A 24,883-nucleotide genomic window follows, 5' to 3' on the forward strand; every position below is an offset into this window, starting at 1 on the left:
ACACATACCCACATCCGGCTTCCCACCCGCAGACACGGCCAGTTGTGTCTGTAGGGACGCCCGACCAAGCCGGAGGTAACACGGGGATTCGAACTGGCGACCCCCCCGTGTTGGCAGGCAACGGAATAGAGCGCCGCGCCAGCCGGACAGCCCGGGAGAAGCGCTCCTCTTTAACAGCTTTCTTCTTCGAGGCTTTGCTTGTAAGGGTGAGCGGTCAGCAGGCAGCTGAGCAACCACGTCAAGACGACAGACGGAAACAAAAACAATGAACAGACTTTAGACTTCATGAGCGCCTCCCAAACCGGAACACACGCAACACTCGTGTTGACATGCTGGACCCTGACAACGGGCATCCTTTTCTTTTGGTTGTTGTTGCCATGGTACCTTCCAGTATTGCGATCTCTGTTAACCCCGCCCCCCCCCACCTCGGGGAGGCCGCGCGCGCGGGGGCTGTCTCTCCTCTCTAAGCAAGTTTACATTCTGAGCAGAAAGTGCAAAGTAATAATACACAGGTGTGCGTTTAAAGCAGGACTGAATGTGATGAGCGCGGATTTCACGATGCAAAAATAAAGTTACCGCCTGACTCTCCTGTGCTCCACGACTCACGTTCTACAGGGGGCGTCGAGGATACACGAACCTTCTGCGTCACAATCGCCAAGACCGGATTGTCCTTGATAAAGATATCTATATCTATAAATCTATATATAACTCCCCCCCCCCAGCTATTACAGTTAACTTCACTACATACGACGTGAACCTTATAGGTGAACAATTTTTTGTGCAGATCACGTGGCGCCAGATACCACGTAAGATAGACCCCTGCACACTATATAGTATCTGGTCTGATATCGGCTCAGATATCGGCTCAGATATCGGCTCAGCGGTGATATCGGATCACCGCTGAGCGCCATCTGATGTGGTTTAATCTACAATTGGGGAGGGCCCGAATGCAAACGAAGCAATGTTTTCTCCCCAAAAACATGCTTGAGGAGATTTGTGTGTGTGTGTGTGTGTGTGTGTGTGTGTGTGTGTGTGTGTGTGTGTGTGTGTGTGTGTGTGTTTGTGTGTGTATATATATATCTGTGTGTGTGTGTGTGTATATATATATATATATATATATATATATATATATATATATATATATATATCTGTGTGTTTATATATATATATATATATGTATATATCTGTGTGTGTGTGTGTGTGTGTGTGTGTGTGAAATTGGAATGTGCTAGGTAGTATGTTGTAGAATCGGGACGCGCCTCCCCCCCAGGTTTACTGTGTACTTAGATAATTGAGGAGAAGACAAATGATAGAACTCTACGCGGTAACCATAATACAAAAATAAATATGACGTCTTTAATAATGGGAGACTTTTTGATATTTCATTCCCCAAAAAATGCTTTCGTAAAACCAATGAGACTCTACAGATCATAACAAAGCAACGAGAGTCCGCTGAAAGAACCGTAATTTCATTCGTGGATAAAACATCTACATAAATAAATCAGAATCTACAAGTGTCCATTCCCTGTATCTATTAAAGTTTAACTTTCTCTTCTGTTTGGATTAATGTGTGCAAAACTACGTATCTGTGTGTGCGTGGGTGTGTGTGTGTGTGTGTGTGTGTGTGTGTGTGTGTGTGTGTGTGTGTGTGTGTGTGTGTGTAATACCTGGTTGACTCTGGGCTTGCCCTCTTAACCCAGCAAACACTGCGTGTTCTTCTCACCTCCGGCTACACTACTTCCTGTAAACACGTGTTCATGTCTTGTAAACACAGAACAACTTCCTCCCAATTTCCCAAAAAAACCCAAACCCTCCCCGATCCCTGACGGTTCCCCTTTTTTCTCAACCTAAAACGACTGGCCGCAATTCAAGCTATCCTTGCCCTGAAAGGGAGATTCAACAAAGAGACATCCCACCCGCTCCGCGCCCAAGCCGCCCTCAACCCCATCCCAACAGTAGAACCCGTGATTCAATTGGAAAAGAGTGGACCAGTGAGGGGAGACGTTAGAGCGTTGCGTCAGGCGCCTCCAGACGTCTCCCACATCTCTGACAGACCCCTTTGGACGGACTGGACTCTCCTTTTATGAGTGGATCTGGGCGGTGCTGGCCAGCAGCTTGTGCCAGCTCACCACTCGCTTGCGCAGGTCCACTTTGTCCAGCCACACGTAGGCCTCCCCGATCAGCGTCTTCTTCACAAACTTGCCACCGTTGGACACGAGGAATAGCTAGCACAGAACCAAAACGAAAAAAAAAACAAAAACAGAACATGATGTGTCTTACCATTGACAATCTACAGAGACTAGGATGTACAACACTAAATAAATCAATCAAGCGATCATTTATTTTACATGTTTCGTACATGGAAGTGCACTGAAACACACGGGGTACAGATGAAAATACACAAAAACATTCAAAGAACAAGAACGATGCATAGAATCTATCTATCTATCTATCTATCTATCTATCTAGCTAGCTAGCTAGCTAGCTAGCTAGCTATCTAATCTATCAATCAATGAAAATCCAGGCCCATGACATTTGACAGCAGCATCACTGTTGCTGCTAGTCTTTTAGAAATGGCTGACAGAACGGAGTTTGCACTGACAGACACAACTCTAGAGATAAAATACTTATATACGTGGACTCATAATTAGCCGTCTTTGCTGTAGCATAGTATGTCTGTAGCTCTTGGAGGGTTTGGGTCATATGTTCCATCAGTTTGCAGAAGTGCATGTGCTGCTGTTGTGTCCCAGATTAGAGTCTGCTCCTCTAACGTCACAGTCGTAAACATCTCTATCACACCGACAGTTCAACACCAACCCAAAACCCAAATCATGCTCGCGGATGGAGAATTTGTTTTGGACCCGGGGCAGGCCCGTGTCCATAACCTTTTGTTCCAGTGTTTTCTCTGAATTCCTCAACCACATTGCCTGCTCCTGTGTTTCCAATTACTGCTCCCTAAAACGTCTGATTACAATGCAATAGAATCTACACAACATGGACCAAGCTTACAACAAAAATTACATGTATTTGTATCACAAAATACACAAGAATGATTATGTTCAAGGTTAACAGGGCTAGCTGAGTGCATCTATCATTCATATTATATACAGAGTTCGCTTTTTTAAAAAAAAAGTCTCCCTTTTTCTCCCCATTTGTACTTGGCCAATTACCCGACTCTTCTGAGCCGTCCCGGTTGCTGCTCCACCTCCTCTGCCGGTCCGGGCAGGGCTGCCTCCTCCGATACATGTGGAGTTGCCAGCCGCTTCTTTTCACCTGACAGTGAGGATCATGCTATTCCCCCAGTTCCCCCTCCCCCCTGAACACCCCGCTCCGACCGACCAGAGGGGGCGCTAGTGCAGCGACCAGGACACAGACCCACATCCGGCTTCCCACCCACAGACACGGCCAATTGTGTCTGTAGGGACGCCCGACCAAGCCGGAGGTAACACGGGGATTCGGACTGGCGATCCCCGTGCTGGTAGGCAACAGAATAGCCCGCCACGCCACCCAGACAATAGAATTTTTAAGTTGAGTAAGGCTTTACTTTACTGACCCCTTTGTCACAACAGAAATTTGTCGGTTTGCTGCCTCTGCTGCCCAGCTTGATGTGTGTGTGTGTGTGTGTGTGTGTGTGTGTGTGTGTGTGTGTGTGTGTGTGTGTGTGTGTTCACAGGACCGACTCCAAGGCAGCATACCTGTAGAGAGTGTCCGGTGGGGTTCATGCAGAAGCGGAAGGTCTCGTTGAAAGAGGGCTCGCGGTCGTGTCGACACACCCTGGTCTTCTTCTTGATGATCCGCTTCTGGGTAGCGATGTTGACTACGTACAGCTTCACATAGAGGTCTGTGGACAACATGTGATCACATACAAGCACACACGCACACACACACACACGCACACACACACACACACACACACACACACACACACACACGGTGCAGCATTTCTGTCTTCTGTCTTGGTATGGGTTAAATGTGAATGTGTATGTGTGCGTCTGTGTTGATACGTTTTGCGTGCATGTCTTTTTATATAGTCGTATATATGTGGGTAGATGGGAGCATGTGGTCACTGCTCACATATTGATTTCTTAAGAGTTCATCTGTTTTCATGATGAACACACTTCTGCGTGTGCACCTGTGTGTTTATTTCCAATATCCCACAGGTGGTCTGGAACCTGGAGCTTGTCGGTAATAAAGACTACACGACACACCGGGCTGTACGCCTGAAGGTGGAAGCATAAAAACGTTGGAGAGGGGTATTTAAAGGTGGCTTACAGCCCTTCAGGGGGCACTGAACTGAGCAGTGTGAGTGAGGTTATTTATTTGCTGTCCATTAAATTACAGACGGTAAACATTTCCCCCAGCTGCTCTCCCAAACACACTCTCTAGTACAGCCCTTTTGTCGACTGTCAGAGTGTTTGTGTGTGTGTGTGTGTGTGTGTGTGTGTGTGTGTGTGTGTGTGTGTGTGTGTGAGTGTGTGTGAGTGTTATTTCCTCTACCTGGCAGGTGATCTGGAGACTTGAACTTGTAGGTGATGTTGCGACACTGGAGTATTTCCAGGACCAGATGCTCGCCCTCTGTCTTCATCTCCTTCTTGAGTGCGATCTTTATCTCTCCCATCACCTGGGTTTTACCTGAACACACACACACGCACGCACGCACGCATGCACACACACACACACACACACACACACACACACACACACACACACACACACACACACACACAGAGGATTGGGCAAATATATCAATACAAACTGAACAGACTATGAGTCAATCTGTGGTTGGTCTCTAGCGGCAAAGAAAATAAAATGGCGGCGGCCTCCATTTTGCACAAAGCATCTTTATTTCCATTTCTTCTTTCTCTCTTTCGTCACTTGCTCTCACTGAATCTTCATTCACTCTACAGCTGAGAACTGTCAACTTTTCATAAAACCCGGTTCAAATAAACCCAAACACCGAATCTGGTGTCTTTCCCGTCTCGTGTGCATCGATGCCCTCTACTGGACACTGAACACACTCTGCAAAGACCACAAGCAATATTTCTCATCACTGTCCTGCAAGAATGAGGAGAAACGATAAGAGGTCCTAACTGGCCTCGCGTCGTCTTTGCAACCGAATACGTAGCCGCTGGCCAGTAGAAAGAAACAAGAACAGAAAAAACAGCAGACTGCTCCTTTACGGCACAGCAGAGGAGAGTGTGATACCTGCTGACACATGTGAGGGAGTGTGTGTGATGTCGAGTTCACGGGACATTTTCCTAAGCGCAGGACTGGTGTCGGAGACGGAGAGAGACATTTGAAATGAGAATGAGGCCAGGGGAGGGTCTGAAAGTGAGAAAAGGAGGAGGAATACAACGGATTGCTCAAGCGATTCTGGTCAGCCGTTGGGAGCAGGGAAGAATCTTGTGGGGATGATAGCTGTGACAGGAGATGACGGGATTTTCAAGGACCCACAACCTGGAGACGTACGATAGATCAGGATAACTAGAAGAGGGACAGCTATCATTGACTGCACCTCAAAGCGTCGGAGCGATAGAGCCCTTAAGATCGAGATATTTGGAAGTCTGTGTGACTTGCTTCCTACCCAGATTAAAAGCAAAGAAGAAGGGAGTGGTATGTGAGGTTCCACTGTCAACAGAGGCCGAGTCATTTCGGGATGTTGCAGGTGTGTGCGAGACTAGAAGAATGACCAGATTCAGAGGAGGAGGACAGAAATTCTGTGTTCGACCTTTGAAGAGGGATTTCCAGAAAGAGTCCATCCATCCACCCGTTACCCAAACCGTTTATCCTCCTTAGGGTCACGGGGAGGCTGGAGCCTATCCCAGCAGTTATCGGGTGGCAGCAGGGGAGACACCCTGGACAGGCCGCCAGTCCATCACAAGGCCGACACGTTCACACCTAGGGACGATTTAGTACGGCCGAGTCACCTGACCTACATGTGTTTGGACTGTGGGAGGAAACCGGAGCACCCGGAGGAAACCCACGCAGATGCGGGGAGAACATGCAAACTCCACACAGAGGACGACCCGGGATGACCCCCAAGGTTGGACAACTCCGGGGTGGAAGGGGGATTGCCAGAAAGAGTGTAACTTGATGATGTGAGTTACAGGTTGAGGCCATATGAGAAAGCTCCTCTCAGATGTTTTTGCTGTCAAGAATATGGACACGTTGCAGCGGTATGTAATGGATTCAGAAGATGTGGGACATGCGGGGAGGACAACTGCAATGTGGAAAATTGTAAAGTTGAGAAAGCACAAGCAAAGGGCCTGCGATGCAAGAGAACTCATGATACGGGGTCAGCACAGTGTCCAAAAAGCATTAAGGAAGAGAGGGTGAATAGGATGAGAGCAGAAAAGGTAATGTGGTATTATGCTGAAGCTGCTAAACGAATGGAGAGGAATAACGAGAATGATGTGAGACAAGAAGCTAAGGAGGACAAGCCGGTCAGGAAGCATGCTGAGTTTTGCTTTTGTAAAGACCAGATGAAGTTTTTGGCCTTTTAGGCAATGTAATTAACGGTCCTGCTGGAGTAGAAAGAAAATCTGAGAGAATTGACATAATTGCAGACGCAGCAGGGATATTTATGGGTGTTGTGGGAATTTCTGGAGAAAGTGTGCAGCAGCAGCAGCTGCTGAGAGAGGCTTTTAGTCCCTCTCAGAAATCTGAGAAATAACAAGTTTAATTGAGAAGACATGAGTTTTTTCTTTTTAGTAAATAGATATTTTGATCCGGGTGGCACGGCGGCGCAGTGGTTAGTGCGGTCGCCTCACAGCAAGAAGGTCCTGGGTTCGAGCCCCGGGGTAGTCCAACCTTGGTGGGTCATCCTGGGTCGTCCTCTGTGTAGAGTTTGCATGTTCTCCCCGTGTCTGCGTGGGTTTCCTACGGGGGCTCTGGTTTCCTCCCACAGTCCAAAGACATGTAGGTCAGGTGAATTGGCCGTACTAAATTGTCCCTAGGTGTGAATGTGTGTGTTGACCCTGTGATGTCCAGGGTGTCTCCCGCCTGCTGTCCAATGACCGCTGGGATAAGCTCCAGCATCCCCGTGACCCTTAGAGCAGGATAAGCGGTTCAGATAATGGATGGACATTTTGATCCACTCTCCATTCCAGTTGGTGGCAGTAATGCACCAAATCATTGTTTGCCAACTGCCAATAAACCTAAAAAAGAAGAAAGAAGGGAGACAGTGTGTGTGTGTGTGTGAGGAAGAGAGAGAGAGAGAGAAAGAGAGAGAGAGAGAGAGAGAGATGACTGAGGAGTGAGTGTCTGAGCCAGCTGTAAACTACAAGCCAAGTGAGTTTAAATCCATTTTGATTCTCGTTCATATTAGGTCATAACAGTCACAGGTACTGGGGTGAAGAATCCCCGAGCTGCATCAGACTCCAGGACGACTGCTGCCAGCAAACACCAAGAGCAGGTTTGATTGTTGTTGTTTTTTTTTTTTACCTTTTTGCTGCTGTTCTGTCTGATTGGATCTGTTCATTACCTGGACAATCACGATGGGATCACAGAAAGTTGAATCGGTTCATCTGGACACAACGTTTAGGGAGCGACCATCGCTGAACCGCTGATCCGAGGAGGCGGCTAAGAGTCCATCTTACAATGCTTACAAGAGAGCGTCTTACAGTGCGGTGACTGCAGCTATTCCTCAGCCCTGGGTGAATAGTACACATGGCCATTAAAACTCTACTTAATGGTCACGGCAATTTGCATATGAAACCGAGCATTGATTTTGGTCGTTAAGCCGCTGTATTGTTTGTAAGGGTGGGGACACCTACAGCCCGTTGAGACTGACACTTAGATGAGTGACCACACGTTTCTGTCAACACACGTTGTGTCCAGATGACCTGACTCACCTTGCTGTGATTTTCTAACCTGGATTATTGAGCATGCATCGAAACAGCCCTGAGCTTCATGAAGACACACCCCCCCCTTCCTTCCTTCATGTATTTTGTAGCGTGACATCCCCCTTCCTTCATGTAGCCCCCTTCATGTATCCTTCATGTATCCCATGAAGACATCCCCCTTCCTTCATGTATTTTGTAGCGTGGGTTACAAAGAGAAGTTAGGCCTAAACTACCCCCCTGAGTGATTAATGACAGACTTAATTATCCGTCTGGTGCCTAATTTGGATAACCACAGTACCTTCAGGCCTTAAATTGCACTACTCGTAGAAATTACATTTTTGAAAGCTGGGTCAACAAGACCTTGGCACACAGTAGACTGATGAAAAATGCTTGTGTGTCTGTATGTGTGTCTGTATGTGGTGTGTGTGTGTGTGTGTTATTAGGGGAGAAAAGTCCTTTTTTCTTTTTACCTCCCCCTCACCCTTTTCTCCCAAATTGTACTAATTGTGTCCAGCCAATTGCGCTCCACCCCCTCTGCTGATCTGGGGAGGGCTGCAGACCACCACATGCCCCCTCTATACATGTGGAGTCGTCAGCCACTTCTTTTCACCTGACAGTGAGGAGTTTCACCAGGGGGACGTAGAGTGTGGGAGGATCACGCTACTCTCCTCAGTCCCCCCCTCGAACAGGTACCCCGACCGACCTACTTGTCTTTGGACTGTGGGAGGAAACCGGAGCCCCCGGAGGAAACTCACACAGACACGGGGAGAACATGCAAACTCCACACAGAGGACGACCCGGGACGACCCCCAAGGTTGGACTACCCCGGGGCTCGAACCCAGGACCTTCTTGCTGTGAGGCGACTGCACTAACCACTGCACCACCGTGCCGCCCTTAAACATCAGTCATTATTTCAAAACAACCCAAGTTCAGCAGGAGAGGAAAGGCAAGGAGAAGACGGAGAGGGGGAGAGCAGCAGAAACAACCTAGTGCTGTGTGTAGATGTGATGGGAGTGGTGAGGATAAATGGAGAGTTTATGCAAATAGCTGGAAATACACATGTTGAGAGTGACTCTACGGCATCAACACGTTCAAACGCACGAGCAGGTTTGCTAAGTTTGACAATTTCTGTTATTGACACACTTTACCAATACAACTCTGAATTCAAAAATTAAATCTCTTTTTGTTCTGTACAAGTGCCGAGAACGTTATTGTGCAACATTTCCACTTACTGTTCTAAACAGAATAAGGCCTTATTAATGTGATTTGAATCTTGTGCCCACAAGCGTACAGTAAAAAACTTATAATTGCTTTACAAGTAGAAAACTTAACAAGTAAAATTCATATTTTGAAACTTTTTAATACCCTGTCAACATTGAAATCAATATTAATATAAAAAAGTGTCAATTCATATTGTACACACACACACACACACACACACACACACACACACACACACACACAAACATATATATATATATATCTAACCTTCAGAGTCACAGTGTCCCATTGAGGACTTCATCACATCTGTTCCATTTGGGATTTTTCCACTGGACAGAAAAACAAACAAAACAAGATGCAGCTTGTCACACATTTTGAAGGACACGTTAATAACACGATCCTCTTAACATCTTTAACTGACTCAATTTGGATCAGTACGAGTGAAGCAGAGTAAAGAGCACTTACATGATTAAAATGAACAAATCAGAAATACGCAGACTCACAATCGTGGCACCTGAAAGATGGCACTGTCCACCTCATTGGTCTCTCCCTCCTCGTCCAGTAGGCTGAAGGCGCTGCCGCTCAAGCCGCTGTCCAATGAGGCGGCGGTGACCGGGGCATCCCCTGACCTGTGGCTGGACCGCGCTGCGTGGGGGTATGACCACACCGGCCACGACAGAGAGACAGACAGGAAGGCAGACAACCGAGAAAGCACAGGTGTTGTCAACCACATTCCAACTGCCAGTTAGGATTTTCCACAATCAACTTGTTTCTAACGACAGTTCGGAATACTGTTCACGCTCCATACGGCAATTAGAAGCTCTTACAACTCACTTTAAAATATTAATAGCTGATTTATGGCTCTTTTTTTTTTTTTTTTAATAATTGCCCATTTTTGGCATTGCAGGGAGAGAAAAAAAACGGGAAAATTTAAAACCGGAATTAAATTGAAATTTAGACCTGACACAACTTTAAAATGGTTAATGTTAGGACAAGTATTTTGGTCTAGAAAGTTCAGTGTGATAAGCGCTATTAGAAACCATCATCCATCATCCATTCTCCAAGCCGCTTATCCCAACCGGGGTCACGGGATGCTGGAGCCTATCCCAGCAGTCATTGGGCGGCAGGCGGGGAGACACCCTGTACAGGCCGCCAGTCCATCACAGGGCGGGCACACACACACACACACACACACACACACACACACACACACACACACACACACACACACACACACACACACACACACACACACACACACACACCTAGGGACAATTTAGTACAGACCTGGCCTACATGTTTTGGACTGTGGGAGGAACCGGAGCCCCCGGAGGAAACCCACGGAGACACGGGGAGAACATGCAAACTCCACACAGAGGACGACCCGGGACGACCCCCAAGGTTGGACTACCCCGGGGCTCGAACCCAGGACCTTCTTGCTGTGAGGCGACAGCACTAACCACTGCGCCACTGTGCCACCCTATTAGAAGCCAAGCCGAATGAATCGTTAATAATATATTCAAGCGGTCTGCTAATGTTAACAAGTGTGCCGTTAGAGCTCATAATCACTCATTATAGTGTAACCGAAATGCTCATTCAAGACACCAGAAACTGATTTGTAATGAATCGCACGTAAACAGACGACTAACGAGAAGCATGTGGACAAATGTAAAATAGCTAACTTTCTCTCAGACAAATACAAGACGGCAGACTCATTAACCAACATGGAAAGCGATAACATGAAACAGACAAATCCAGAGGCATATCACACATATATGTAAACAGAAGACCATACAAGAGGCACATAGACCCTACTGACATGGTTAGTGACCTTCATGTAAGCACTACTGGTTCCTCAGGCGCTATAACTCCATCTGTTGGTGTGTGGTGTTTACGAAAATGAATCAGAGCTGAATTATTAGCCTCTCAGAATCATGTTTTAACTTTTAAAGGCCGGTTATGGATAAACTTTGTTGGAAATAAAGGTTTACTGCATGTGTGCCACAGTTTTTAATGTTAATCCTAGTAATGAATAATACCTTTAAATGGTTTGATACCTCGACATAGTGATGTCATTACTCCCCGACAGTGGATAAAGGCGGTGACAAGAGTATGAATGACGTGAGATGCGTGGCTGTGGTGCAAAAAACCGGATCCATGCGGACACATTTTTCGCTCGGGCCGCTCAACCCAACGTGACCGGAAGACAGATTCACTAATACCATTTCAATGAACAGGGGTACGAGTGCAAGCAGCTGTCTGAGACCTTGTGACACAGCGGTTGCGAGAAGTGGCTTAGTGTTAACCGTCAGTGAATCACACCTTGGGTTGTAAAATTCATTTCCTTGGTATTAGTGAACTGTGTCAGCGATTTGAAAGGAGTTGTGTTCTGCTGCATGGATCTCTGGTGATGTGGCAATGTGTTACTACTCTCTTTCTTAAGCCCCTTACATACATATATTCACTAACATTGCCGGAAAGACTTCTCTGGTACCGCTGGTGGTGTCCCCTGTTCACACATGCAGCTTATATCTGTAAGACTTCTGGATAGTGTTTGTTCACACATGACATGACAGTGCCTTCTGTCGTTACACCCCGTTCGTATAGGAGGTCTTTCCCTAACTACACCATACGGCTGATTTTTTTATTTTGATATACTTTATTAATCCCCGTGAGAAAATTCCTCTCTGTATTTAACCCATCCTAGCTGTGGCGCTAGCAGCAGTGGGCAGTTGCCGTGGAGCACCCGGGGACCAACTCCAGCTGGTCTTGCCAGGCCTCGGTCAGGGGCTCAGACAGGAGTATTAACCCTAACATACATGTCTTTTTTGATGGTGGGGGAAACCGGAGCACCCGGAGAAAACCCACCGCAGACACGGAGAGAACATGCAAACTCCACACAGAGGACGACCTGGGATGACCCCCAAGGTTGGACAACCTCGGGGTTCGTACCCAGGACCTTCTTCCTGTGAGGTGACAGCCTTAACCACTGGGCCACTGTGCCACCCATTTTTAGGGCGGGTCTGATAATTTATTTCACCCTATGCGTGGACTGAAAGTAGCACTCAACTCTAGGTCGGTCTCGTTTTCATATAGTTTTAAACATGCTGTGTCTTTTACCGGTTTACAAATACGTCTACTGCCATTCTTGTGATTGGTTCACCTGCGTCTTATAGAACGTTTGGCGTAACACTTTGTGTGCTTGACCCCATGATCTTAAGTCGCCAACACATGATGAGTGGAGAGATTGCTGTGTGCTGGCGCTGAGCCATTGTTTTCCTATGGAGAGTGATGCTGCCCAACCTAGCAGCATTGCTAACTTGGGTGCTGCGGATGACTCCAACTTCAAATTATTTGAATTTTAAGCCGTTTTGCCCATTGACCGCTCAAAAAGCGTCCATCCAGACTAGAGCTTCGTGTGGTGTATGAGTTATCAACAGCTCTGGCTCGGACATGGAATAGACATTAATACTAAGTGTCGCTGAGTTTGCCAAGCTAGAAACATTAATTTTCAATCTTACCAAGAACCAAAAAAAAAAAAAAAAAAAAGAAAAGAAAAAAGCATGCATAGCAACATATCAGCCATCAGACAGGATTTGGTTTCCTCTTCTAGTGTTAAAAGCAAAGCTAACTATGACTAGCTACTTAGACCACTGTGCTGCTTGAGCTAATGTTTAGCTACTGGTGCTAGCTTATCTGCGCTCAACCCAGTGGCGAGCGCAACTCAGACCACTCATCATGTGTTGACGGCTTTACGGCTTTTTTGCAAATTGTCGTTTTGGGACATTTCCGGAAACGATAGCCTACTGTCTTGAACTAGCAAACTGCCAATTTAGCCTTTCTGGAATATTGTCTCACATATGACACTGACAGGGGAAATTGGCAGAAGAATTACAGGTTAGGCTGCATGTGTGGGAGGGGTTTCACTCTCTCTCTCTTTCTCTCTCTCCCTGTCTAGCTTTCTGTTTTTTATCTCGTCAGACTCCTCTTTCTCTCTTTCTGCAGGTGTGCGTTAGTAGTATCCATCCTCTCTTTCTTTCACTCTCTCTTCCTCTCCATCTGTGCTTCAGTCACAAGACAGAGAGGAGACTCTTGGGGGGCAACTCTCACCTCCGGAGGTCTGCGGTCTCTCTTCTGACATGGCTTTCCTGAGGGTCAGGTGTCTGCCGTCTGCTCTGTTCCCCTTGGCCGATGCAACCGATGGCAAGGCAGGCAGCCAGTCAGACTGGGCTCTCTGAATGGTGAGCACGCCCACTATGCTGTGTCTGTGATGCCTCAAAGAGAGGCGGCCTTGTTGGCCTAGGTGGGCAGTATGGTTGTTATTGTTTTTTTTATTTATTTTATTTTTTTCCATCGATGTAGGTCACAGGATCACACCAGGAGACAGAGATCATGGCCAGAAGGTTCAACGGTCAAGATGGAGAGGAGGGGGGGTAGGAGGAGCAAGATGGAGACTCAGAGAGTTGAATATCCGCACCATGGCAACCAGGTTGACTGTCAATCACATGCAGCCACAGTACGCGGTACACACTGGCCCTGCCCACATATCACACAGGGGCAGGGAGGTGCAGCGTCTACTGAGGTGCATTGTGGGTCCAGTAGAAATCAAAACAGAAAAAAGGGGTGGTGGGGCAGCGGACTACATGCACAGCCATCTCAGTGGAGTAGCCTCAGAAAAGCCGGCCGTTGTTGGTTGACATAACGGAAATCAAAAGAGCTCCAAATCAATAAAACACCAAAGGAGACTGATAATACCTCAGGGAAGGGATGGAAGAGCAGCTTTCTTCTGTTTTAGTGATTGGATCAAACAATCCAAAACGGTAATAATTTTGATCACTGTCCTGTTCAGACACTCTCTCTTGGAGCCATAACCTTATAGCACCATAGTAAGTCATTTGTTAGCCTCGTCATCTTGAAAAAGCTGAACGTGGCAGTACTCTGACATTGCTTGACAGATTGTCCTATCTTGACCCTTCAGAAAACAGCCTTAGAAGTCTGTTGGATTTGTGTCAGATTATGCACTCTACAACAGTCTTTCCTCAACTGTCATTATGCGTCAACTCAAAGGAGATCTAGGTCCATTAAGACTAATCTAAAAAGTAAGTAGGAGAAACTCAATGAAAGTGATCCTGTTGACTTCATCATTAAGATGGGTTTAAAGGAAAATATATCTATTTAATAGATAAATTAGATTTATAACCTCTTTGACAGTTTTGCATATTTATAATTTTACCTTTAGTAGAACTGTCTATTAGTCAATAAGCAGCCAGGGAAACATTTAAGAGCAAGCTTTATGCCTCTTTGGGACAATCTGAAGAAGGGTCAAACTGAGAGGGGGGGTGAAAGACAAAGGGTGAGGTGCTGACTCTACACACTGTGAGTACATACAGAAGAGAAGCAGCGAAAGGTGGACACGTTGTGATTATCAGGGGGTGAGAACCAGAAAATTAAAAAAAGGGAGGGGGGGGGATAAGGACAGATAATAACTCAACAGAAGGTGGCACAGATGAATGTGAGGAGGCCATGCTGCGTAGGCTTTATTTGCGTCTTGGTTTACTTGGTTGGACGCGTTGCTGCGGCTGGTGCTGCTGAGGGGCTTCGCCCGTTACTATGGCAGCGCCGCTGCCTCCATTTCCAGTGCCGCCCTCCTGATGGTGTTGCCGTGAGGCGCTTTTGCTGGAGCGTGAAGCACCGTGTGAGCGAGAGTGTTGGCTGTGGCTGTGTCCATGGCTGTGGCTTTGGCTCAGGCCCTCGGACGGGGAAGGCTTCGATGTGCCAGGGCTACTGTGAGATTTCTCAATAGTGGGCACCTGCGTGTCTAAAACAACCAGATTAACCAAATTACCAAAAACACTAGCTTTTATTCTAACTCTGTTACCGTTTTCTTAACCTTTGCACACAGTCTTTGGCAAAAAACTTAGCTGGCTAGTGCGCCATCTAGCTGGCCTGATGACTGCCTAGTTCAGGTAAAGAGTCTGGGTTATCCTTCTCATTTGAGGGGTTTATTGCGGGACAATGGGGGGGTTTCAAAGCCTTCCACGGCCAAGATGCCTTTAGCGTTAGAAAAAGGGTAGAGGGAAGCTAAGGCTAGGCCTTTAAGCTTGTTCAAGTAATGGGAAACAAAATCAAACCACGGGAAAAGCAAAAAGCGTGAAGCTGAAGCTATGATGGGTGAGCAAAAATGTGTAGAGGAGAACCTGGTCAAATAGAAATGAAGTTAAGAGAGACAGAAGACAGTAAGATAGGGAAAAAAACATGACAGGCAGAAAAAAGTAACAGAGGTATGCAGAAAGGCAGAAAGAGCATCAAAGACCAGAGAGGAGAAAAACAGAAAAAAGTAGAAAACCAGTAGAAAGCCAGTGGAGCGCAGAACATTAGGCGTGACCGTGGTGGAGTCAAGCAGGTGAGGGGGTATTTGATTTTTTTTTCCCTACCCTTGGCTGGATCGGGAAAGATCCCGTGGCTTCGGCTTTTGATGACGGACGTTTTTGGCGAATCCTGACCATCGTGGGACGACCCGGTGGTTTTTGGGGAGGAGTGCTGTGAGGAGGGTTTGGAGGAATGCTGTCGACCCTGACCAGAGTGGGACCGCCGGTGGTGCTCACCTTCACTCTGCTCCTTCAAAGAGAGCCAACGCGGGACGTTGTCCAGCTGGGCCGTGTTGGATAGGTCAATCAGGACCTAGGATAACATACACCCATTTTATAAGCGTGATTAAAGACGAGCATTTGTATTTGACCTTACGAAAAATGGTATACTTTAAGTATATATCTTTTAAAAGTATACTTAAAGGAAAATGATTTTCAAACATTATTTCAATATGTCTTGATGGAGGCTCAATAATCCAGGTAAGAAAATCAAAGAAGTGGGTGTCCGGGTAGCGTAGCGATCTATTCTGTTGCCTACCAACACGGGGACCTCTGGTTCGAATCCCCGTGTTACCTCCGGCTTGGTCGGGCGTCCCTACAGACACAATTGGCCGTGTCTGCGGGTGGGAAGCCGGATGTGGGTATGTGTCCTGGTCGCTGCACTAGTGCCTCCTCTGGTTGGTTGGGGTGTCTGTTCAGGGAGGAGGGAGAACTGGGGGGGGAGTAGTGTGATACTCCCATGCGCTACGTCCTCCTGGCGAAACTCCTCATTGTCAGGTGAAAAGAAGCGGCTGGCGACTCCACATGTATTGGAGGATGGCTCGAAAGAGTGGGGTATTTGGCCAGATACAATTGGGGAGAAAAAGGGGGGGGAATCCAAAAAAAAAAGAAAGAAGAAAAATCAAAGAAGGTTGAAACTGATTCAACCTTCTTTGATTATTTCAATATATGTTCCATTATGTTATGTAGTACATGTTCCACTCCATTAGCAGCTATGATACAAAACAGTCTTCTGTGTGTCTCTGAAATGCCACTGAAACTGTGCAGAACGGTGTCTGCTGGTGGCGTCCTCGGCAAACAACCCGTGAATGTGAAAGCCTACTTCCTGGTTTGTCATTAGGCTGCATTGTATAAGACAATGTGAATAAGAGGGCTTCACGCAGCTGTGTAGTGTCGCATTCGTATTTGCATTTTCTTATACAATGCAGTTTATCAGCAAACCCGGAAATAAGTGTTCGCATTCACAGATTGCTCGCCGGTGACGTCACCAGCCGACCACAATTTCACAGACACACAGCAGAATGATCAGCGTTATTGCTGTTAATACTAGAATGAGTGTTTTTCGAGCACCGAGAACCTGTCTGCTCCTGCATCTCCCGTACTCTTTACCCTCCTTTGTGTGTGACACTACACACACACACACGCACACACACACAAGGTTTCAACATTGTTACATTTCACACGTGCACGAGGACCTGTCGTCTCCTGCAATTTCATTTCAAAACATTCAATATTTTCTCACAATGTACCCCAGCTGCAAGTTGGGGGAGGGAGACAACAATTAAAAACTTTGCGTGTGTGCGAAGAACCGAGAGATTCGGGTCGTCCTGGACATGTCACAGGGACTCCGTGGCCACAACATCACATGTGATAACATTTTTACTTCACACAAGCTCGGAACACTTGTGTGAGATGTTCCTCAAACCAACAATGGCTGGTCTTCAACAATGTTTAGGTAGGTGTTACGTGTCAAAGTGACAACCACATGAATGCTAGGACCCGAGGTTTCCGGCAGAACACTGCCCAGAGCATCACACTGCCTCCACCGGCTTGCCTTCTTCCCATAGTGCACCCTGGTGCCATCTCTTCCCCAGGTAAATGATGCACATGCACCTGTTCATCCACATGGTGTAAAAGAAAACATGATCATCAGACCAGGCCACCTTCTTGCATTGCTCCATGGTCCAGTTCTGACGCTCACATTCCCATTGTAGGCCCTTTCGGCGGTGGACAGGGGTCATCATGGGCACTCAGACCGGTCTGTAGCTACACAGCCCCATGCACGGCAAGCTGTGCTGCACTGTGTGTTCTGACACCTGTCCATCATAGCCAGTATTAACTTTTCAGCAATTTGAGCTACAGAAACTCTTCTGTGGGATCGCACCAGATGGGCTAGCCTTGGTCACGTCACCTGTCAGTGGTTTTAATGTTTTGGCTGACCGGTGTATGTCCCCTTACTATTGTACAGACATTCTCTACTGTAGCAAACTGTCCAACAAAGTACATCCCAAGTCTGCATTGACTGTTTTTATACATGTATTTTGCTCAGGCACCTTGATTTCTTTCATTTCCCACACGTGTGTTGAGCCAGCAAAACACACATTTCACTGTGAGAATATGTATAAACCTGCTTTCACATATGACAAATAAACTTGAAACTTGATCTTGATCACATGCCATGTAAAGCCGCATGCTTGCAGGTTTTCCTCAAACCCCTGTGCCCGCTGATTTGAATAATTACTTGACTAAACCTAGAAGTGGAGCTAGAACGTTGAGATGATAATTGTCTAAGCAGCGTACCTCTCCCAAGAAGTCATTGGAGGAGTTCTTGTCGTAGTCCCACACGCTGACCTCGAGGGTCTTCTTCCTCAGCTGGAGAAACATTATAGGCATAGTTAGAAAGGCATAGTTAGTATTTTATCTTGGCCATATAACACACAAACAAATGGCAAAGCAACCCTTGGACAGAAAAGGATTATTCTCGCCATCAAGGGACCAACAGTGTATCGGAGACACTGAAACACAAAAACAGAAATGCACATGCTGTATTTAATTGATATGGACCCAGTGAACTGTTTAAAATGGAGTAATTAAATCCCAATAGCACAGCCATCTGCTCTGTGAAAGCTATTGGCCCATCAATCACAGTAGGGTCTACATTAAAAAAAAAATTACATCGCTAGTTAAAACGCGGGAACACCACAATTTGCCTGCACACACTAACAAAAAGACAGGCGAATGTTTGAGAAAGGTCAGTGTGGAGGAATTTAACACAAAAACTCATGGGACTGAGATCAGATGTATGATTAAGCCTATGTTTAAGGGGTATTGTCAGTGGGATTTCAGACTGTGCATGTGTTTATGTGTCAGTAAAAGAGGTACCAGTGAGGTACCCCTTCTGGTGCCCTGGGGCAGATAGCATTCATCCCATTTGTTTGGTCAGTTTACCATCTGCGTAGCTAGGAGCGGTGGGCTGCCGCCTTCACGCTTCGCCCGGGGACCAACTCCAGTTCTTTTCCCGCTGCCTTGGTTAGGGGCACAGACAGGAGTATAAACCCTAACATGCATGTTTCTTTTGATGGTGGGGGAAACCGGAACACCCGGAGAAAACCCACTACAGACATGGGGAGAACATACACACGACCTGGGATGACCCTCAAGGTCGGACCTTCTTGCTGTGAGGCGACAGCGCTAACCACTGGGCCACCGTGCTGCCCATACAATCAAACCAATTATTCATTTACAAAGCTTTACTGAATAAAATGCCCCCCTATATCTCATCTTTTTAATCTGGAACTCAGTTCTGGTACTCGCCCCTATAACAGGATTATGCTCTATGATCCCCCAGTCAGGACTCAAACCGGAAAAATGGGATTCAGTTTGAACGTGTCCTCCACATGGGACAAACTGCAGAGCACTTTGAACTTGATGAACTCTCTGCTGCTGATCTGGCAGAGCAAAAGACAGATTTCACAGATTGGATTGTTATGTTTTCATTTATTTGATCATTCAGCTCTTATATTTCATTTCTGTGATCCGTATCTTGATGCATAACCTAATATTTTATATTGTATTTCATTTTACTCACTCACTTCTTTTCACTTTAAATCATAGGCCACGCTTTACATGGAATTAACCGAGTAATAATAGGATGAGTGATAATTGCTGGGTAATATATGAGTAAAATGGGGGCTTTTCTATATCTCTAGTTTGATTCCTTGTCATTATTATGTGCTGTTAAATATCATTGAGATCAAATACTATGTATGATATTACATCATATTGTACCACACAAGCATTTTGAATCCCTTTTGTGTCACAGAGACATAATCAGCTATTAAACATTAGGTGAATATTGAATGTCCAGCTGAGTAGCATAACCAAAGTAAAGCTAGCACGACAGTAGATATTCACCTGGTATTCGAGTTTAACAGCTTTATTTATTCATCCGTATGACACAAAGGATTCAAAACACTTGTGCTTGTGACAGTGTGATTTCTGAATTCATCCCACATAGTGATGTAGATTATATTTAACAGCAGATTATGAAAAGAAAGAAGAAGAAATCCACTTTATTTTGTCATTGTAGGTAATGATGAAAATTTGTTCTCTGCATCTAACCCATCCTATTGTATAGGAGCAGTGGGCAGTGGGCAGCTGCAGTGCCTGGGGACCAACTCCAGTTCTTTCCATTGCCTTGCTCAGGGGCACAGACAGATGTATTTACCCTAACATGCATGTCTTTTTTTTTTATTCCCCCCCCCCTTTTTTTCTCCCCAGTTGTACTCGGCCAATTACCCCACTCTTCTGAGCTGTCCCGGTCGCTGTTCCACCCCCTCTGCCGATCCGGAGAGGGCTGCAGACTACCACATGCCTCCTCCGATGCATGTGGAGTCCCCAGCCGCTTCTTTTCACCTGAAAGTGAGGAGTTTCACCAGGAGGATGTAGCACATGGGAGGCTCGCGCTGTTCCCTCCAGTTCCCCCTCCCCCCTGAACAGGCGCCCCGACCGACCAGAGGAGGCGCGAGTGCTGCGACCAGGACACATATCCACATCTGGCTTCCCACCTGCAGACACGACCAATTGTGTCTGGAGGGATGCCCGACCAAGCCAGAGGTAACGCGGAGATTTGAACAGGCGAGCCCCGTGTTGGTAGGCAATGGAATAGACCACCACGCTACCTGGACGCCCCAACATGCATGTCGTTTTGATGGTGGAAGGAAACTGCAGGATCCAGAGGAAACCCACGCAGAGACAGGGAGAACATGCAAACTCAACACAGAAAGTACCTGGGACGACCTGTGGTTCAAACCCAGGACCTTCTTGCTGTGAGGCAACAGTGGTAACCACTGGGCTATCGTGCCGCCTGACAAGGTAGCAAACTAGAGATAAATAAAAGCCCCTATTTTACTCATGTTTCACACTGCAATTAACAATCATCATAGCTCAAATAAATCCATTTAGCCTGTAACTTGCTCAGTTATTTCTGTGCAATGAATGGCCTGTAATTTAAAGGCCTGCCTCATTCTTTTCTTTTTCTCGCAACTTGAGAACGTTGAGAATGTGGCGTCTTCCTCAGTGTTTTCCCAAGGTGAAACATAAAGGTTGACTGTATTTGTCCAAATACTGTACCTGCTCCAGGTGAATGTTCTTATAGATGACAGTCTGGTTCCACTCGGGGTTCAGACTCTTTCCGGCGTGTTTGGACCTCCTCTTGTTTTCAGCGCTGCACGAGAGAGACAACACACAGATACAGCGGGTCACCAACGACGGCTGACAGGTGAGACGGGAGTTTCAAGGGACCAACCACAATGCAATGAGCACGACATAACGGGCACAATATCACAGTCGAGAGGGAGAATGAGTGTGATGCATGGTGTTTAGTGGATGGCACAATGTGAAAGTCACGATATAAAGAGGGCCACGGTGTCAGTATGTCGGGAACGAACGAGAGGATGCACTGCAAATAATGAACATCTCAACAAGTCATTTAGTTGCATATTTAGTCTTGAAATTTTGTTTTTCTTCCGACGGTGGGGGAGAGAAAGTTTTGACTTGTTTCCCATGCAGTTAGACCTGGTTCAGGAATTTTCTCGGGGGGAAAAGTAGAGAAAAGTTATGCGTTTCAGAAGATTTGGAAGCAAGGCGGTGATCACTGAGAATTAGGAAAATGAGACCTTGGAAAAATTCTTGAAACAAGCTGCGTGCAAAACTGAAATTCTCTCACCCATTTGGTGGTTTATTCACCTCTTTTCGATGAAAGCAAGCTTTTCAGGTAAGACATCAGATTAAAGGATTTGCTAAGATGTATATTTGTTGCAGTGAGTCGGGTATGATGTAAGACCGCAATGTGCAACGCAAGTGTGTGCGATCTCGGTTAGTTCTGCAATATCAGAAAACGATTAGGAGAGTAAAGACAATAAATGATGGGGTAAAAACAAAACAAAACAATGCAGGGCAAAAATAATGGCATATGCGTGTTTATGGGAGCAAAGTTGTCGGGCATCGAAGGCACAGTGCGGTCACACAACACTTCTAAGAGATTCTAAACACAATAACGACGACAACCTAAAATGTCTAGGTCGCAGTATTATGGGTTCAAATAACAATGGTGGGAACACAAGGAGGTCGTCTACCAAGGAGAACACAACAGTTAGTTGGGGGAGAGGTTAATTGCCTGTACGGTGAGCTGTATGGAGTTGTATATTAAGGTGAACGGTACAGCGGATGTTAACACTGAGGGTTATAAGGGTCGCTGTTCTCTACGATACACACTCATTCTGAAGGCGAAGGGAGTATCATGGCATTACGGCGGAAAACAGATAAATTTGCATCAGTGGGGAAGGGTGGTGGGGGTTAGTGGGACTAAAACTGAATTAATTTGAATAAGCAGTGCGCTTCCAATCGGGGTTAGGGAAACTGACGCCAACCAATTTGCAACCTTGACCGACCGACAGCCAAATTCAAACCAAGAACAAAACCAAAGGACCACAGTGTCGTGATCAGTGTGGGCATGTCACATACCTGGCGTTCTGGACAACCATGACCTGACTGAGGGGGTCCAGCATGCATTGAATATGAAAAAAAAAAAAAACATACAGAAACAACTGTCAGACGGGGGGTGAGGGGTCAGAGAGTGTCTGTGGACTGTGAGTGTGTATTTAGGAAAAGGAGAGGGTAAGCTACAGTGTGCTAGTGTGTGTGTGTGTGTCTGTATATGTGTCGAGAAAGGGCGGAAGGGACTGAGGTGTGTTAGCATAGGTGGTTTTTTTTTTGTTTTGTTTTTTGGATTTTTCCCTTTTCTCCCCAATTGCAATTGTACCCGTCCAATTACCCCACTCTTCCGAGCTGTGCTGGTCGCTGCTCCACCCCCTCTGCCGATCCGGGGAGGGCTGCAGACTACCACATGCCTCCTCTGATACTTGTGGAGTCACCAGCCACTTCTCTTCACCTGACAGTGAGGAGTTTTGCCAGGGGGACGTAGCACGTGAGAGGATCACGCTATTCCCCCCAGTTCCCCCTCCCCCCTGAACAGGCGTCCCGACCGACCAGAGGAGGCGCTAGTGCAGCGACCACGACACATACCCACATCCGGCTTCCCACCCGCAGACACTGCCAGTTGTGTCTGTAGGGACGCCCGACCGAGCCGGAGGTAACACGGGGATTCGAACCGGAGAGCCCGTGTTAGTAGAGCATGGGTGGATTTTAACTTATGTGCTTTTGCGTGTGGTGGGAGTGCATGTCCTGTATGTGGGCGTATGCACAGTAGGTGTATGGACTGGAGTCGGCGCTCTACAAGCTGTGAGCAAAGGTGTATACACCAGCGGCATATACACATGTATGCATGTGCACATGCTGGAGTGACCATTCTGGTCTGAAATGACCCCTGTGATACAGAGAAATAAAAATCCAATGACAAACACAAGCAGCTCTTGAGGAATCCCAATGGCAGAGCAAAGAAGGTGGGATAGCCATCTGCATTACACGCTGAGAGAGAAATGTAGGACTTGTAGCAGAGTGCGCATCACATTACAAGCAAAACAGAAGACATTGATTTTTCTCGCGTACATACCGAGAACACCCGTTAACACGCGCTACGTCAGCACAAGTGTAGTATCCATCTCACCTCATTAACATAATGTTGAAATGTTAAATTAACATGTGATAGACCTACTGTACAACTTAATAACAGCAATGACGGAATTAATACGAAGGAACGGTAACACGCTGCCCACTGTCAGCTGTCATAGTGAGCCAAAATCAATTGGAAATTGATTTAAAAATGAATGATGAAATCAGGTTTGTGCTGTACTAAAATGGCCGCCCGGAGAACAGATTTGGATGGGAATGTCTTTGTGTTGCATCACAAGGCGTATTACTGCGGACAGACTGAAATTCCTTCTCCATGACAAACGGCTGAAAAAAAAAAAGACAGTTTAAGTCTGAAACAGTAATATCTTCAAACGTCAGCATTCGCGTCAGCAGAATTTTAACGTTTTTGATTGCCAACTGTCAACGCCTGTGAATATACAACACCATCAAGAGTTAGTTATTCTCTTCACTGCCGAACCCTAAATAGTTACCGTGACAGCTGCAGATACGTCACACAGAAACGAAATCCTCCTCCCTGTTGACAGAAACAGCACGCCTACGGGGCTGTATTAGCGCTCCTCTCCTAAACTATTTGGGGGTTGTGTTTCTCCACCCTTGACTCACCCTCGCCCTGGTAGAAGGTAGACTTTGACAAAGGGGTCCGAATAGCCGTTGTTGTCCTGTGGGGTGAGGTTCCTTGCTTGGAGGACATGAACGATCAAGTTGCCCAGCTGCTTATCATAGTGGATTTGAAGCTGCAAAAACCATCATCAAAATAAATTACAACCGAATCGAATGCATGCGACACACCCCGTCTGATGTCACTGATTCTCAACACAGAGATAAGTAACACCGGCATCCCACAGGAGAAGGGGGCCATAACCATGCTATCAGAGGATTATTGGGTTGGCAGACCTGTATGTCTCCGGTGACAGGGTGGGACTGGGTCTTGGCCCCCTCTGCCGTCTGAAAGACAAGAGTAAGAGTCAGCAGATGGAGAGATGGAGTCTCTCACCCACCCCACCCCCCATCTCCCACCGCCCTTGGACTTGCCTTGCTGCTGTGGCGTTTCTTGCTGATGGAGGGTGAGCCTGGCTGCCCGGGGCTGGAGCCCGCCGAGGTGGTCACGGGGAGGGCAGAGGAGGAGGAGGAGGAGGAGGTGGTGGTCGCGGAGGGCGCCTGCTGCTGGGACACCTTCTGCAGCTCAGCCGCCAGCTGCTGGGGGTCGACGCCCGGAGACCTGGGAGGTCTCTCGCCTGGAAGACGCACACACACATTTGCAGAAACAGTGCAGGGACAGCACTGTCATCCCAGTAGAAAAGAGACGCAAATATCGACACACAAACGCTCATGCACAGAAACACAAAAGACAAAGCGCACACACACTAGTGCCAACAAAAACACCTGCCGTGGGGACGGTAGAAAAATAGGTTGATGAGAAGCACGGAGGGAGAGCGTCAAGACCAACAACAGACGTCACGGCGTATGTTCCTCAGTGCCTTTTATTAAGGTGCCACGTCAACGGAGAAAGTAGGCCACGGATGGCACATGCAAGAACGTGATAGTGGAGAGGCATGT

At 46.8% G+C, this 24,883-nt stretch overlaps 1 protein-coding gene across 1 annotated transcript in view; it reads right to left on the reverse strand.

Annotated features, from left to right (window-relative positions):
* Positions 1 to 1,945: 1,945 nt before the first annotated feature.
* The window catches only part of pcloa (piccolo presynaptic cytomatrix protein a), a 94,649-nt gene continuing 71,711 nt past the window's right edge, over positions 1,946 to 24,883 (reverse strand). Inside the window, exons 15-27 of the mRNA XM_056277081.1 lie at positions 24,359 to 24,561; positions 24,221 to 24,271; positions 23,930 to 24,060; positions 22,238 to 22,264; positions 20,846 to 20,939; positions 18,014 to 18,085; positions 15,500 to 15,746; positions 13,176 to 13,364; positions 9,569 to 9,710; positions 9,333 to 9,394; positions 4,498 to 4,632; positions 3,696 to 3,841; positions 1,946 to 2,225 (exon numbers count right to left, since the gene is read on the reverse strand). Coding sequence (XP_056133056.1) covers positions 2,082 to 2,225; positions 3,696 to 3,841; positions 4,498 to 4,632; positions 9,333 to 9,394; positions 9,569 to 9,710; positions 13,176 to 13,364; positions 15,500 to 15,746; positions 18,014 to 18,085; positions 20,846 to 20,939; positions 22,238 to 22,264; positions 23,930 to 24,060; positions 24,221 to 24,271; positions 24,359 to 24,561 — 1,643 coding nt within the window. The 3' untranslated portion in view covers positions 1,946 to 2,081. The remainder of the gene's footprint in view (positions 2,226 to 3,695; positions 3,842 to 4,497; positions 4,633 to 9,332; positions 9,395 to 9,568; positions 9,711 to 13,175; positions 13,365 to 15,499; positions 15,747 to 18,013; positions 18,086 to 20,845; positions 20,940 to 22,237; positions 22,265 to 23,929; positions 24,061 to 24,220; positions 24,272 to 24,358; positions 24,562 to 24,883) is intronic.

This window comes from Lampris incognitus, chromosome 3 (assembly GCF_029633865.1).
Source record: "Lampris incognitus isolate fLamInc1 chromosome 3, fLamInc1.hap2, whole genome shotgun sequence".
Lineage (NCBI taxonomy): Eukaryota > Metazoa > Chordata > Actinopteri > Lampriformes > Lampridae > Lampris > Lampris incognitus.